Here is a 17,438-nt window from a genome sequence, read left to right on the forward strand (position 1 = left end):
AAGGTATCTGTAACATGTGATGTGGGGTACTATCTGATTTGGGAGCATGGGGTTACATAGAAAAGACATCACTCTGGCTCTCTGTCACACAAGGAACCAGTCACAAGGACACATATGGAAGAGACTCCACACGGGCCTCCACAGACTCTCAGCAGCCACATTCTAGAAGTTTCCAAAATGCTAACAGCATAACTATCACAGAATAAATCGGACTTCCTCTGCAACCTTACAACCCTGAGATATGTTCCTAATCGTGAACTCAAAGGGGAACAAACAAGACCACAGGGAAGACCCAACATGGTCATTCCATACCTCCATAGACCAATCACTAACCGTGTCTTGACCCCTCCTTGCATCCCCCAACCTCTCAAGCCCCATTTAAATACCTGCTCTTGGAGGAGGAGCCAACCTTTCTGCTGAAGCTGGCCGAGCGTGCCAGGGCCACCTCCATCTCAGGCACCAGCACAACCACCTGCGGCCTCTGCACAAAGACCAATCCGTTGTGCACACCCACACACAGGCGCCGCTCCCGGATCTCCAGGGCGCCGCCATCCCTGGGGCTGCTCCCCTGAAATGGCACGTGTGGACCAGAATGAGCCCCTGGTAGAGCAGAGGGTGGCCCAGCAGAGTCCCAAGAGAGAGGAGACTGTAAGAGACATTATTGACATATCCAGATCAGAGGGTGCTAGGTCAAACAAGCCCAACCAATGGAATGACAGAAAAATCACTCCATTGCTACTGGAGGCCTTCGTGCATTTTCTAGGACTTTTGGGGTCTATGACATAAGCCTGATTTTCTCAGTGCAATTAGTTCCTCCTCAGATCCCTAGATGCCTAAGTCGCCCAATTCTTGGTTCCAGGTTTTCAGGGTTGGGCTGACAATTTTCAGACGCAGCCAGCTAGCAAACATGGGCTCCAGCCCCTCAGTGGGTAAGGTCTCAAAGGGTCTTGAAGCCCACTCCCTGCTGGGTTGGAGGACAATAATGAAGAGGTTTCTGGAAGCAGAGATTGTCAGCTTCAAGATACCAGTCCCCCTCCTGTACTCAGACTGGAGGCCTGGGGCAGATGGGAGGTGGGAAGAGCAAGCATATTTAGACAGTAAGTCATAAACCAATAAAAATGGAACCTGCCCCAAAGTGATCACCGGATATTAAAGTGTTTCATCTTCACAAAAAAACATACAGGCACTCCAACAAACGAGCAAGGAAAGTCCTCCAGGCTATTATTGTTTATTAAATTATGTGATCTTTCCAAAACGATCCTTGAATTTTCAAGTTTTCTTCACTGTCCATTAATCAAGCTGAACAAACCTAAATTCAGCCTATTAGTCTTTGGATAATGAAATATAATATGGGGGAAATGGAGGATCAGCCAGTGGGACAGGAACAAGAAAACAAAGACAGTAAAAATGCATAATAAAATGATTTTTATGGGAATGTATAAAATTCGACAAGGACACCCTTAAAACATCTCTACCCTCAATCCAGTCTGAGCAATAAGAAAACAGCAGGGACCATGAGAAAATGTGTGTTTCCATCTGAATCCCATTCTCTGCTTTGTGTTTATATATCATACCGATCATATCATATGAAATGACATTTTCAAAAATGGGTAGAGAGCAAAAAGAAAGAAAAAAGTCCACTTCAGGAAGTAATTAATAATTGGCCAACTACATAGACTAATAGAATGGGTACCAACTGATTGAATCATACAACAAGTAACTATTAAATATGTGTGCTATGTGCCAAACAGAGTGTCTAGGTGATGCAAACAGTTCATGTGCTCGGCTGCTAACTGAAAGGTTGGTGGTTCAAGTACAACCAGAGGTGCCTCAGAAGAAAGACTTGGCAATCTACCTCCAAAAAATCTGCCACTGAAAACCCTATGGAGCACAGTTTTACTCTGCACACATGGGGTCACCATGAGTCAGAGTCAACTCGACAGCTACTGGTACTGGTTTGTGCCAAACACTGTTCTCTGTATGTTGTGTGGGGGGCAAACAAAACAGGTAACAACCCTGTCCTCAGGGAGCAGCCATTCAACAGAGGGAGAGAACCAGCCAGTACAGAAATAGCCTATGCCCTCAGGGAGGAATGGCACCCGGAGACTGAAGGGTATGAGGCACTGCAGAGCACCCCACAGAGAACAGTGTTGCTACTGGCAGCAGGACAGGCAAGGTGGCCTCCCCAGGGTGGCTGGGTTGGAATAACATACAGGGAGGGAAGCCCCCTGCACAGAGGCTCCCACGTAGGGACAAAAAGACTATCCATGACACAAAGCAGCACAGACGCAGTGCAGAGAACTCTGTAGAGTGAGGTCAGGACAAGGTTAGGGGCACTGACCCCAACTCAATCATGCATGCCTTGAACTCAATGGCACAGAATCCAGGGATCATCCACGGGCAATGAGAAGCCAGCAGGAGGTTTTAAGCAAAGAAAAGCGACTGGTTCATGTTTTTAAAAGACCACCTTGACTCCTGAGGGAACACAGAGATCTCAGAGATTCCGAGTGAGCGTGACAGACTGTCACTTCACAAAGAACATCCTCTCCTGGACACCTAATGAGCACAAGTAATGAAAGCAGCACCTTCCCCCAATCAAGAAATCAGACGACATACTGCACTAAGCAAATCTGCTGCAAAAGACCTCTTTAGAGTGTTAAAGAGCAAAGATGTCACTCTGAGGACAAAGGTACACCTGACCCAAGCCATGGTATTTTCAATTGTCCCCTATGTATGCAAAAGCTGGACAATGAGTAAGGAAGACCAAAGAAAAAATGATGTCTTCGAATCGTGGTATTGGGGAGGAATATTGACTATACCATGGACTGCCAGAAGAACAAACACATCTGTCTTCGAACAAGTACAGCCAGAATGCTCCTTAGAAGAGAGGATGGGGAGACTTCCTTTCATGTACTTTAGACCTTTTATCAAGAGGGCCCAGACTCTAGAGAAGGACATCATATTTGGAAAAGTAGAGGTCAGTGAAAGAGAGGAAGACCTTCAATAAGATGAACTGCTATAGTAGCTGCACGATGGGTTCAAACGCAGCAACGATTGTGAGGATTGGTGCAGGACCAGGCGGTATCTCGTTCTGTTGTACACAGGTCCTCTACAAGTTAGCAGTGGCTTGACAGCACCAAATAGCAAGCACCAGCACCCCAAAAAAAGAAAAGCCACCAGTTAAGGACAGTGGTATAACATAAAACTATAGATATCACACACTGGCTGCCAGGACCAGATACAAAGACGGAGACTCAGAGAAGAGATAGGCAATGGCGGGGAGTGGAGTACACACCTAGCTCTGCCCTGCAACCTGCAGAGGGTTCCTGCCAAGCTAAGATATCCCGGGATTTCTCACCTATACCCCCATAGCAGACTGCCTTGTCTGTGCTCCAGGTCCTAGCCTCTCTGCAGCTGCATCCTGGGCCTTCTTACTCAGAGCTAGTCCCTTTCTGACTCAGGACAAGGCCCTGAGTTATTTGCTTTGGCCAACAGGGCAGGAGCACACTTGGTGCTAGCAGAGGCTAGAAAAGTCCTTGTGTTTGCACTTCCTCTCTTGCTCTCCCCTCTATGAGCCCTGACCTGCTGCTGGAAGATAAGACAATATGTGAAGCAGAGCTAAGCTGTCCACCATGGCGCAAGACCAGCCAACCCTGCCAGGCCGCAGCTGACCTACTAGCTCACTGCAGACACATGAGAACTTTTCAAGAAAGGCCCTTTTACTTCTGACTTGTTATGGATTGAATTGTGTCCCCAAAAAAGTTATCTAAGTCCTAACTCCTGTACTTGTAACTATGACCCTGCTTGGAAATAGGGGTTTTCTTTTATTACATTAATGAGGGCATACCAGAGTAGGGCATACCCCAAACCTAATCCCGTCTGAGCAATGTCTAACAAAAAGAACAGAAGAGACACAGCATGCATAGGGAGAAGGTACCATGCATGTACAAGCCCAGGACTCCAAGAATTGCCAGAAGCGACTAGAAGCTGAAAGGGAAAAAGAAGGACCCTCTACTCAAGCTGATGCTCTGATTTGGACTCCTAGCCTCCGCACTGTGAGACAATGGAAGCTTGCTGGTTGGATGGAGACTGTGGCCCTTAGACACCCTTCAGGCCTGGAACCAAACTCATTTCATGACTCAACTTTCACCCAAATGATAGACAGCCCTGTAAGGTGAATGGTAACTCCAGGAAGGTATGTACTTCTGAGAACAATCAACCTTATGAGATCAAAAGGGCAGCATTTGCCAGAGATAAAGCTCAGAAGGTAGGAAGGGACAGGAGAGGATGAATGGAAACAGTAAACACAGGGAGGAAGTGGGAAGAGTGTTGTAACCCCATAGGGATTGCTATCAATGTCAAAAGTCAAAATGTGGGCAAACTGTTGAATGGAAAATCAATTTGCTATGTAAACTTTCAACCAAAACACAATAAAAGGAAAAAAATAAGTAAACACTTCTCCCTTAAAGCCACCACTTGTGGTAATTTTTTGCTATGGCTGCACTAGGTAACTACAACACTACTCATTTAGATGCTGCTCGGTAACAACCAGGATACATGTTCAAGAATGTTCACAGCAGGGTTGTACCGGCCAAAGACTGAAAACCACCCAGGAGCCCATCAACAAACAAACGGATCAATGATCCGTGGCGTGCTCAAGGTACAATACCAGAGAGGCAAGAAAATGAACAAACCAGAACTATGTCAACTGTAACTGTAAGAATGAATTCACAAGCACAATATTGAGCAAAAGAAACAAGATACATAAAGAAAAAAAAGTTTAATTTCATTTAAATAAAAGTAAAAACCATGCAAGCCTACATTGCTTGGGGATAAACATAAAGGTAAAGCAAGCAAAGCAGGAAGTGATTACTGTAAAAGCCTGGGGGGCAGGGATGAGAAGCGGGGGCAGGCAAGAGGAGCAGAGTGGGAGCGTGGAGCATGGAAGCGAAGCGGGGACAGGGTCGGGGCAGGAAAGCGGGAACAGAGAAGTGGGTATAACCAGAAGGGGTTCTGGAGGTTCCAGTTACAGGGTGTTCTTCCCTTTTCACTCATTCATTATACTGTGCATTTATGTTTTATGCATGTTTCTTCAGGTATATTTCTCAATAAGAGAGAAAACTAACATTGAAGTAATGACAGGATGTTGCCCACATTGGTCTCTCAGCTATCTTCCCACATGAAGTCTCTCCCCTATGCTGGGGGGCAGGGACAAAGAGAAGTGAGTCCTCAGTCAAGCTCTGCCATCACTGTCCCTGGGGTGGCCCTTCCTTGGCAGCTGAGATGACTCTCAGCTGCCCCTGTCTCTCCGTCTGTGGGTAGCTCCCTCCATTCCATCAGCAATGGAGCAGGTGAAGACCTAGCACTCACAGCACAGAGCAACATGCGAACAGTGAGCAGAACACCTCACACTTTTGTCCCCTCCTCTGTTGAAAATGGAAGCACCAGTCGGACAGAGTCCACTCTAGCAGCATCAATGATGGTTTATTAGAATCATTTTTCCAGATGAAGGAGACTGTTGCCTGGAAAAAGCCAAGTTCCCCAAATCTACAAAGGTGTTTCAAATGTCCTTTGGCCAATAACAAGCTTCTACCCAGAAAGACCAAGAAAATCCTTATGTTAGAGGTGGAAAGAGCCCTATTCCCTAATAGGGTGCTTTACAAACTGCAAGCCGGTGATGGATGAATGGATGGAAAGAACCAGCATAGCATGGCTCACTCAGAAGGGAAGGCATCAGCGGGAAGTAGTCACCTCACTCTGCTGCATGTAGACATGCCACTAGGTCACAAAAGACAAACTCACTGCTATGGAGTCAATTCCAACTCATAGAAATTCCCTGTGTTGCAAAATAGAACTACCCCATAGCATTTTCTTGCCTGCAATCTTTTTGGAAGCAGACTGTCAGGCTTTCTTCAGCAGTGTCACTGGGTGGGTTCAAACCACCAACATTTACATTAGTAGTCAAGCACAACTGTTGGCAACATCCAGAGACCTTCCACAACAGATCAATGTTCTTATTGTGGGCCACTGCCTAGTGGATGTGTGACTCCTCTCATAAATGGCCCAGCCAGGCACTTCTGAACCATGGACATATCAGCATATTGACAAGCAGTGGGAAGGAGCAGCCACCCACAGCTCACACAGGCCTCCAAGGGAAGTGTTTGCTGCCTACAGGAGTCTGCTCACACAGCAGCCAAACCTGATAGCGTCAGAGGGAGCATTTTTCCAGAAAACTGCTTTTACAGCATGAAATGACAGATTTCTAGTCATCTTCCTGAAATGAGCCAAATCCTCTCAAAATGTCCTATGTAAAGGTGGATTGCTTTATGCATTCCCCTACACTCACAGTGACTTCATTTACTTTGAGGATTGTTTCAAGATATGTCAAAATCAGTGTCAGATGAAGACCAGTCTGGACCAGATAAAGGACCCAGTCTCAGGTGAACTGTGTCTTCATCATCAGCAGAAATGAAGACAGTGGACGGGAGGCACCTCCAGGGGCTCAGCTTCCAGAAGGGACGGCTGAGCACTGAGTCTGACTCATGCCAACACCTCATGTGTCAGAGCTGAACTATGCTCGACAAGGTTCTGAATGGCTGATTTTCTGGAAGTAGATCACCAGGCCTTTCTTCCAAGACACCTCTGGGTAGACCTGAACTATCAACCTTGTGGTTAGCAGGCCAGCACATTAACCATGTACACCATCTGGGGATTCCAGGTGGCATAGTTAACCATGTACACCATCTGGGGATTCCAGGTGGCATAGTGCCTAAGGCACTTGACTGCTAACCAGAAGGGTGTCTTTTCAAACCAACCAGCCACTCCTCAGAAGGAAGGTTGGACAATCTACTTCCATAGTGATACCGCCTCAGAAACCCAAGGAGGGGGTTGCTATGAGTTGGGTCTGACTCAACAGCAGTAAACAACAATAACTAACTTTTAATAGCAAATCAGGCACAGAAGAGTGCCCCTTTCAGCCACAAAAAGGGGGACAAACAGGACCATACATCGGTGACCAGACTGCCCATCCTCAGGGGACTGAGGTGCCAGGAACTGTCATCCCCACCTGCTCTGCATGTACATCTTCACTATTCAGATTTTGCAAAAGTTCCCAGGATATGAGGCAGTACCTCCCAGAAGCGATCACTGGTGAGGCATTCCAGAAGCTCTTCTTCAAATTTCTCCAGGGAGGGGTACAAGTTGAAGAACAAATCGTCCAAGTACAGGGTGACACACTTCTGAAGGTGGGGCTTTCGAAGGGCATCACCTGAAGCAATGAGAGGGCAAGGTAGAGATTATCCTAGAGATGCCACAGGTGGGAGCCCAGGGGACTCTCACCCACCAAAGTCTCAGCCAGCCTTGGGTAAGGGGCCCACAGGCAGCATGGGTACCTGCTAAGTCAGGCACCACATTAAAGCCCACCCTGTTTCAGCTGAACAGCTAAAATGATTAAGCAAATGTAAATTTCATTTATGTCCAAAATCTACCCCAAACCTCCTCCAGGAAAAAATTTTGAAATTCAGCAATTCAAAGAACACAGATTACAAAATGCAAAGTAACATCTGTTCCCCTTCAGCTTGGTTTCCCTTTATTACTTAAATTCCTCTCCAGCAAGAACACAGCCAACTACCTTATCTCTTGTCAAGTTTACCTGGAGCCACTTGGAACACACACCAGAATACTCTTGAGCATATTAGGGCAACAACCAAACAAAAACACCAGTCTCTGTCCTGGTCAGAATACGTGCTCCTGGGGAAGGGGACAATGGCTCCTGGTTCAGAACAGACACCTGAGAGGGTGAAACAGCCAGTCCTTCTCCACAGCTCTGGAGCAAAGACATCAACAGAAGGAAGACAGCAAAGCCAAGTTTTCCCACTGACCACTCAACCCCATGAAGTCTGACTCTAATTTCACTACCATCTTCATCTTTCCAGCACTGGCCCTGTCTCTGTCTCTCCCTGAGTTTCTATGATTATTTAAATATTTAGGTACTAGATCTTAGATTCTAAAAGCCAATTCTAAATTAAAAAATAAAAGTAAAAGTTGAGCTAAAACTTGATGCTGATGACATCCCAGTGAAAAGAGCACTCTTTTGCCCTGCCAGAAGGTCATCAATCAGAGCTGCTAAAAGGCCATCTTGGTCTTTTGCCTTCGTAGACACCTAACCAAACCAAAACCAAACCTATCGAGTGGATTCCAACTCATGGGGACCCCCATTGGGTTTCCAAGGTAGTAAATCTTCATGGAAGTAGATTGCCCCATCTTCCTTCCACAGAGTGGCTGGTGGGTTTGAACCACCAACCTTCTGGCTAGCAGTCTAATGCCTTAGGCGCTGCACCACCAGAGCTCCTTTCATAGACACCTAGAGCCTTAAAACATCCACATCCATCTCCATCCCAGTAATCCCAGTTATGTGACCCTATTCAAAGAAAATAATCAAAGATAGAGGTAAAAACTTATGTACAAAAACACTCATTGGGTCATTATTTTTAATAGAGAAAAATCAGAAACAACGAAATGTTCAACAATAGGGAATATTAAATAAACAACCATTCATGATATAAAATGAAAACAAAAGCTCCTATTTTCAAAGACCACTTAATACTGGGAAAGAAATCATGATATAGTAAGTGAAAAGAATAGCATATAAAACTGTATACTCATTTGATACCAATATTATTTTTTATAATGTTCCTTACATGTGATTATATGCAGCAATCACATTATCATATTCCCTTCTTTATGGTTTTCTATACTTTCTCTATCACAAACATATACTAGTACTGCCAATTCTGAAAAAGTTTGTGTTACTTCTGTGATTTAAAAAAGAGTGTTTTAACAATGGCATTGAGAAAGAGGAAGACATAGAGAGGTGCATGAAAGGTACTTTTTGCACATACAGGACTGCGTTGTCAATTAAGACAAACATTGATCTACAGGTGGAGGGATGAGTGGACAGGCTGAACGATTAGGTATGTCTTTGCAGCGGGGAGCGCGCCCATGACCATGTATAGGGTTGGCAGACAATGTTTCTACAACTGTATTTGCATGCTCTGTAAGAATTTCTAGGTATATAGTAGAGATGACAAGAACAAGGCAGTAGTCACTTCTTGGCCACAGCCAGCTAACTAGAGGGAACAAGTAGTTTGTCCTGTGGGGTCAGCACCACAGTCGCAGGGGACATTAAGCTCAGTTGACATGACATACTACACAAAATATTGTTTCATATCCTACTTGGCGAGCAGCAACTGGGATCTTAAAAGCTTGCAAACGGCCATCTAGAGGCAACGATGGGTCTCTCCTTGTCCAGAGCAAAGAAGAATGAAGAAAACCAAAGATGCATGGAAACAATTAGTCCAAGGGACTGGTATACCATGTGATCCTCGGTTTCAACCAATTTGGTTCCAAGGAGCAGTAAGGTAGCAGCAGACTAGTCTGTGTTAAGAAATGACCCAACAGTCAAAAGCTGGAAACAACTCAAGGGTCCATCAATACATGAATGGATAAACAAAATGTGGTCTATTCATAGGATGCAATATTAACAACAAACACAGTGCATTGCCGTCAAGTCAGATCTGACTTATACCAACTCTTTCTTGGGATTCCAAGGTGGTATCACTATGGAAGTGGATTGCCCAACCTTTCTCCCGAGGAGTAGCTGGTGGATTTGAACCACCAGCCTTCTGGTTAGCAGTCAAATGCCTTAGGCACTACACCACCAGAGTTCCTGATGCATTATTACTCAGCAATAAAAGGAACGAAGTCCTGATACATGCTATGACATGAAGGAACACTGAAAACAGTCAGCTTAGGAAAAATATGTCAGACACAGAAGGACAGCTATTGTATGATCCCACTTACATGAAATATCTAGAATAGGCAAATTCATAGAGACAGAAAGTAGATCAGAGGTTATGAGGGGATGGTGGGGAGATAAGGAGTGATTATTAAATGGGGGCCGAGTTTCTGTTTGGGGCAATGAAAACATTCTGGCAATAAATGGTGATGGTTACACAGTGTTATGAATATAATTAATACCACTGAATTGTATACTTTAAAATGGTTTAAATGGCAAATTTTACATTATATGTCTTTTACCTCAATACTTTTTCATTCGTTTCTCATATTTTGGTCATCAGGAGGGACCAGTCCCTGAAGGACACCACGCTTGGTAAAGTAGAGGGATAGTGAAAAAGTCGAAGAGCTTCAACGAGGTGGATTGACACTGTGACTGCAACGATGGCCTCGAAAATGGCAACAACACCTGTGGAGGTGACGCAGGGCTGGTAGTGTCTCATCTATTGTACTATGAGTCACGATGAGTTGGAACTGACTCTAACCTAACAGCAATATATTGTTTTTAATTTTAATGGTTAATATGATAAACTTTATATATTTTACCACAATAAAAAGGGTTAAAAGAAAGAAGATAAAGAAATGAGCCATAGGAGACTAGATCACCTCCCCCAGAAACGGGCAAGAGGCTCCACTGCTGGTGGGCCCCAAAGCAGAATGGGATGTGTTCCTATGGGACTTCAGGCAGGACAAGGCAGGGAGGGAGGAGGGCTGCTCGCCTCCCTGAGCTGAGTGGAGAGCTGAGGGCTGCAGTGCTGCTCGCAGGGCACAGCCAGCACCTCCAGGTGCGTAAGGAGGGTCTGCAGTAGAGCAGAGCTGGGAACACACTGGAAGCCAGAGAGCAGGTATAGCTCAGGTATAGCTATTCAGCCAGAGGCAGAGTAGCTAAGAACAGTCCCAAGCTCCTGCTCAAGCATCCATAGTCAAGCCGGTTGAGAAAAGGAAAAAAAAGAAAAGAAAAGAAAAGGCAGGCTTGTTAGCCCTTTATTTTTGCAGACTCTGTATTTTCAACCAAGTATAAAATAATTGTGTTCTCCAGAGGACTCCACCATGTTTAAGCTAGAAGGCAAACATGACTGTGCCTGGCGGTGGGCTAGAGCCATGTTTTCTGTGTGGACAGTACCTTTTCCAGGACTCTGGCTACAGACCCTGCTCAATGGGACAGGCCCGAGCCTTAAAACCTGTCCTAGTCAGGGACTCACACTTTGGCCCTTGAGAGGCTGAGACAAGAGAAAGGACAGCCTGGCAGAAGTCCTTCCTGCACACACTGAAAGGCTACAGAGGGAAGGCCTCTAGAACCCTCTACTGTAGAGGCAGCCACAAGGCAGAAGGGTCAGGGAAGCAGCAGATTCTGGTTCAATTCAGGAAAGACTGCTCATGATGCAAAGAACAGCTCATGTCTGCTGAGCACTTACTAAGTGGCTGACACCTGCACGATGCCAATCCATCTCATTACTCCCAACCCAGTGTCTATGAGCAGGCCCCATTATTGTCCCCATTTTATAGGAAAAGAGAGGCTTGAGGAAGTCAGGAATCAGGTTGAGGTCAGAATGGGCTGGAGACTGAGACCTGCTGCCTTCCTCCTCTCCCCCCAGGCCTCAGGCCTCTTCCTTCAGCACCCACCACCGTAGCAACCTTATGGACAACCGACTGAAACACTGCCCTGTGCCATCATCCTCCCAATCACTGCCACGTTTGAGCCTGTTGTTGCTACCACTGTGTCGATCCATCTCGAGGCAGAATCTTACTCTGACATTGTCATTCATTCATCCAACCAGCAGCAGCTCCGGCAGACAAGAATCAGCCTTTGTGGAGCTGGCCTACAGCGGAGGAAGTCAAGGCCCTTGCTCTGTGACTGCGCGCAGTTTCAGTTGGGTCATCTGTGGCCAGGCTTGGCTAGGAACACAGTTCCCAACAACAGTCCTGCTCAGATGGCGCACACAGGCCATCTCACGATGCTCTGGGCAGTGCTGGTGATTCCAGGAGGGCATCACAGAGAAATGGGACCCCAGAGGAGCTCTGCTGGTGCAGTGCCTAAGGCATTTGACTGCTAACCAGAAGGCTGGCGGTTCAAACCCACCAGCCACTCCTTAGAAGGAAGGTTGAGCAATCTACTTCTGCAGTGATATTGCCTCAGAAATCCAAGGAGGGGTCGCTATGAGTCAGATTTGACTGCATGGCAGTGAGTTTGGTTTTTGAGGTTTTTTAATAGGAATAAAGGAGCTCTGGTAGCATAGTGCCTAAGGCATTTGACTGCTAACCAGAAGGCTGGCAGGCAGCTCAAACCCACCAGCCACTCCTCAGACGAAAGATTAGGCAATCTACTTCCATAGAGATACCACCTCAGAAACCAAGGAGGGGTTGCTATGAGTCGGGACCAACTCGATGGCAATGAGTTTGGTTTTGGTTTGAATGAGTTTTGAACAGGCAAGAGCCCCCTGCTGATGTAGCTCTTCTGTTAGAGTGTGAGGACGTTAATTCACCAGGAGGGACCTCACAAAACAAGGAGAACACTGGAACAGCAGCCACAGAACAAAACCCAAATTCAGGGATGACTTAGGCAGGAATAAACATGAGCTTGAGTAAGTCCCTGTTTGTTCTAAAACATTTCCTACTGCTTTTGATGATTGTGGCCAGGAGACTTACCCAAGAAAGATGTAATAAACACATATGCGCTAAGAGTCAGTAAAACCTGCTAGGAGCATAGTGCCTGCACACAGTAGCAACTCATTAATATTTTTTAATGAATCGGTGATTATATGAAAGAAATACACTGAACCATGGGCAGTGGTCATCTCTGGGAAGTGAGACTGGAAAGAACTTTTAGTCTTTACCAATCTCATTTAATAAAGACTAACTTTGTAAAAAAAGATTAGTTTGTAAGAAAGGAAGATAGGGCAATCTACTTCTGTAGGGATACCACCTCAGAAACCCAAGGAGGGGTCGCTATGAGTTGAATCAATTCTAGAGCAGTGAGCTTGTTTTTTTCCGGTTTAACTTTGTAACTGCCAGCTGGCTTTGCACTACATAAGTGGGTTAGGCCACATCAGCACTGCCCAGTGGCCACACCATCAGTGGTCACTCTCATGATCCCACTGGGCTGTACTCAGAGCATTCTGAAAGAGAAGCTCAGCAGACTCAGGGAGGGCAGGCAAGGCTGGCTGAATGGACTGGGAAAGTCTGAGGGAGAGAACCCCACATAGCGTCATATAATGCAAGGATGCTCAGACTTGGGGATGCAGAGGTCTCCCACGGGAGCCTAAGTAGGTCTTGTTAAAATGCAACTCAAGAGGCCCAGCCGGCAGTTGGTATTTTTAACAAGCACCTCAGTGACTCTAATGCAGGTGGCCCGAATACCTCACTATAGGAAACACCAATTTGGGGGAGGCCTGGTATGTGCCAAACACCATGCTGGCTCATTCATTCTCAAGACAACCCTATGGATTTTAGGTTTAACAGATATGGGAAGCAGGCCTGGAGAGGGCAAGCCTCACACTGGGCACAGGGGTAGAGCCAGGACCCACAGGCCCAGCCCAGGACGGGAAGACTACCTGGGGGGTCAGACAGTGAAGGCACTGCCAGGAGGATGGTCAGTATGAGCAAGCACAGAGGGGAGAGAGTAGGGCATTCCCGAAGCCTGCTGCAGTGTGGGCAGGGAGCAGCCCTTCATGCATACCAAACCAGCCACCAGTGCACCAGGAGAAGGGACCATGGCAAGCAAGCACCAGGGAGGGAAGTGTCCAGAGACAGCAGGACCAAAAGATGGCAGGTCTCTAAAGCCAAGGTGAAGAGGTCTCAGCCACAGGACAGTCTGGAGGATGGGGAACACGTGATCAGGCAGTCTTTTAGGAGGATTATTCCAGAACAGGAGGGGGTAAAGGGCTGTCCATATGGCAGAAACGGTTCAGCACCAGCACAGGATGGGACATGCAAAGCATGCCTCAGACTAAGTCTAAGTATGCCCAGACTAGTTCAGCTGGCACAGCGTAGCGGAAGAGACACAGTAGGTAGGGCACAGGCTGGAGTGGGGAGGAGGCTGGTGATGTAAGCAGGGCCAGTTAGTACCACAGCAGCCAGCACAAACCACAGGGCCTGCATACAGAAGTTCTGGGGATACACCAAGAGAGGGACAGAGGGTTGGTCGGCTCCTTCAGGAGCAAGGGCAATAAGCCTCAATTCTCTGTAGCCATGAATGGCCACCAGGGACCCTGACCATCAGCAGCCACCGAGCCCAATGATGCCACTGCATGACTGCACACATCAGCTCAACGGCTGCTTCACCACACTGCCTGGCTGTCCACCACCCAGATCTGAGACTACCCAGTGCTCCAGATGCCACCATGCTGCCCTGGCCAGCTGGGCTTCCTCCCAACTGCTGCCAGACCCCACCCCACCCCCAGTGGGCCCTGCCCATCTCAGCTTCTGCCAGGGTGTAGACTGCAATGCTCCCAGGAAGCAATGCCCTTGTCACCCCACAGCAGACAAACCATCCAGATATGGCACAGTTCCCCAAACCACCCTTATAATATTAATCTTTGAAGATGAATATGGAAAACAGACAGGGTTCTCACCGAGGCCCCCAGAGGGGCCTTGCTCGATCCCCCATAACTCACCCACTTCCTAGGCTCATGCTCTTCCCCTAACACCTCACTGCCAATGATGTCCTCATCGACAGACTCCACGTGTTTCAGAGGCTTTGAGAAGGGTCTGCCCCATGTGCATGTGGGACGGGGGGAGTTCTTGGGTAACATGTATACACCAGAGACTCCTCTTTCCCACAAACCCTAAACTGCGTACTATGAGAGCTAGACCATGGCTCTTGCCCTCACACCCCGAGCACCACGGGGAAGCCTGGCTCAGGACTCACTTTGATCCTGGCATGGCCCTGAGGCCTTAGGTTCCAATTCTGGAAAATGGGCTTCTATTTGTATGACTCAGCTTCCATCACACCAGCTAATCTGTGCAAAGCTCTGCCAAGACCACAGTGGAACAAGGGCTGAAGACTTCTCCAAACAGCTTGCCTGGCCAAGATCACTCTAGACTCTCTTCCTCAACATCCCTTTCACCCAGTGTGCCACGTAAAATAGCAGACCTGCCTCCAAGGACGCAGCAGCAGTGATGGAAGCATCCAGCTGGCACCCAGACATGTGCTGGCCAGGCGGCCCCAGCACTGCGGGCCCACGCTAAACCACGGGCAAGGCCTGCTTCTCCAGGTGGTAGTTCTCACGCACCAGCAGCACACGAATGGCTGACTCAGACGCTAGCAGAGCTGGACCTTCGCTGCCCAGGCCAGTCAAACAAACCAACTGAAAACACAGAACCAGGTAAAGAGCAGAAGGCATGGCAAGGGCACTGGCTGGAGATCCATCCTCGTGTAAAGAAATGAGGTTATGGAGTTGGGAGTGTCTGCCGCACTGCAGCCATGCTAAGCACATCCTCTAGAAAGTTTGCTCAAGGAAAAGAGGTTGCCTTTCTTCTGATGAGTGTCGGAGCGCTGCCCAGGCACTTCCAGCCATTCCCACGTGGAAAATTATTCTAAACAATTAAATCATCACATAAATGAGGGTTAGGGTTAGGATTATGGTTAGGGGAAATCTGAACAAGATCGGTGAATTGTATGAATGTCAATACCCTGGTTTGCCACTGAGGGAAACTGGGCAAAGGGTCCCCAGGCCTTTCTGTCTACGCATTACAACTGCATGTGAATGCACAATTCTCTCAACAAAAAATTATTTCTCCCATGCTGTGGCATTTTACAACTGAACAGTTATCCCACTCCCAATGTGACACCAAAACAAAAACAAAAAGCAGTGAGTACCACCACTAAAGCAGGTACCTGTCCCTGTGCTACCCCTTTTGGGGCGATAAAATATTACCTGGAAAAGAAACTTTTTCAAGAGTGAATCACAAGTTCATAGGCAAAATTTATAACAGAGATGGTAACAACTGTCAGAAGCAGACACAGAGCCTGCCTGGCTGTGAGGCGTATTTTAACCATGGCATCTTGCTCAACGGGGAGAGCTGAGCAAAATGTCTTTCTCTCCAGAATGGTCACCAGGGGAGCAGAGGTGACAATGTGCTTCCATCCTTGCTTCTCAGCAGGGCTCATGCCATGCTCACTGCCGTGGAGTCAGCACACCCTCCCGATGGCAACGTGTGCTCACAGCCACTCCCATAGTCCCTGGTCATTAGCTGCTCAATAACAGCAACATAAATTGTGTTGCGTTTTCCTAACTTCACTGCTTGCATCCACTAAGTGCCTCGGTGACTGATGGCTCCTCCACATGGAAGAGCAGACAGGAGTTAGCAAGGCTCCCGGCTCCTCTGGAACATGAACTGTGAGGACTGAGTGTGGAACACAGCCCGTGCTCATGCATCTTTAATTCAAAACTCCACAAGCCCTTTGCACAATGAGACCCTTAACCCCCAGTCCAATTTCAGATCCTGAGGAGGAAACACAGGTCTCTCAGCATCCCTCACCATAACAGTAATGAAGCAGAAGCAAGTACACGCTAACCTTCAGGTATCTTTGTTTGATCTGCAGCTCTACTAACACCCATTGACAAGTCATAAAGTGATGGATCTATCTCATGCCCCAGGAACATTTGGTTAGAGTACCCACAACCCCAGGTAAGACAGATTGACATAAGCTGACTAAAGTTGGCCTGTGTCGAGGTTCTTAGCACTGGTACAGACAAAGGCAGCTATCACAGAGGGGCTCACAGCCCCTCCCCGACCAATGGGGCCAAGGCCTGGGTCACAGGGCCAGAAGCAAGTCCCCACAGTCCCTGCACTCACTTCTCAACAGCAGTGACAGTGCTATAGTCCCTCCACCTCCAACTCCTCCTCTGTTTCAGGAGAACACAGGCAAATTATAGAGGATTTGATGACTTCCTATAAGCAGATTATGGGGGACATGTTTAAGGCTCATGGTCTATGGCAAAGCCAACCTGAGATTCCTGGTTTGCTCCTGTCTGATTAATTTATCATTTGTCCTCTCTTGTTGTCATTCCTCTAAGATAATGGGAAAAGAACCCAGCCAGTGACCACCATGGGCCCATCTAGGAAAGCCAACAACTCAGATACAGCACCTTCATCCCAGCAGGATCAGCAGGCACCGAACACAAACACTCCACACTGGAGCTGAGCTGCACTCACCTTTTCTTCAGGGCCTTGCATGTTTCCCCCCAGAACCAAATATGTAGCACATCAGTGCTCTCGATCTCAGCTACCAAATTCTGCTCTTCTGTAAGCTGAGCGGGGAGTCAGCCCACCCGAGATGCCAGGAGCCCTGCCATGAGGCAGGTGGGGAAGGGGCAGGTGGATTCCTCAAGACAGCCTCCCATAGTGTCAAGAAGGGCCGAGGTCCGGTACCTCCATCCACTGAGCCCTAGAGGAGAGCCCACCCACCATAGTAGTCTCACAACCAGGCAAGGTGACCACTCTCCACCATGAGAGCATCTGATTCTAGAACTCACACTGGGACAGAGCCTTTCACCTGCCACAGGAATTTTCGTTTTCTAAAATAGCCAATGTTGTGATGCCATACGGGTGGGATAAAAGAGCATAGTTTTTCTGGCCAC

At 47.4% G+C, this 17,438-nt stretch overlaps 1 protein-coding gene across 1 annotated transcript in view; it reads right to left on the minus strand.

The window, feature by feature from the left end:
• The window catches only part of NPHP4 (nephrocystin 4), a 188,447-nt gene that overhangs the window by 147,996 nt on the left and 23,013 nt on the right, over nucleotides 1–17,438 (minus strand). The window contains exons 6-7 of the mRNA XM_007942564.1: nucleotides 7,131–7,267; nucleotides 387–568 (exon numbers count right to left, since the gene is read on the minus strand). Of these exons, the coding sequence (XP_007940755.1) occupies nucleotides 387–568; nucleotides 7,131–7,267 (319 nt within the window). The remainder of the gene's footprint in view (nucleotides 1–386; nucleotides 569–7,130; nucleotides 7,268–17,438) is intronic.

This window comes from Orycteropus afer, unplaced genomic scaffold (genome assembly GCF_000298275.1).
Source record: "Orycteropus afer afer isolate SDZICR_OR568_19922 unplaced genomic scaffold, OryAfe1.0 scaffold00094, whole genome shotgun sequence".
Classification (NCBI taxonomy): domain Eukaryota; kingdom Metazoa; phylum Chordata; class Mammalia; order Tubulidentata; family Orycteropodidae; genus Orycteropus; species Orycteropus afer.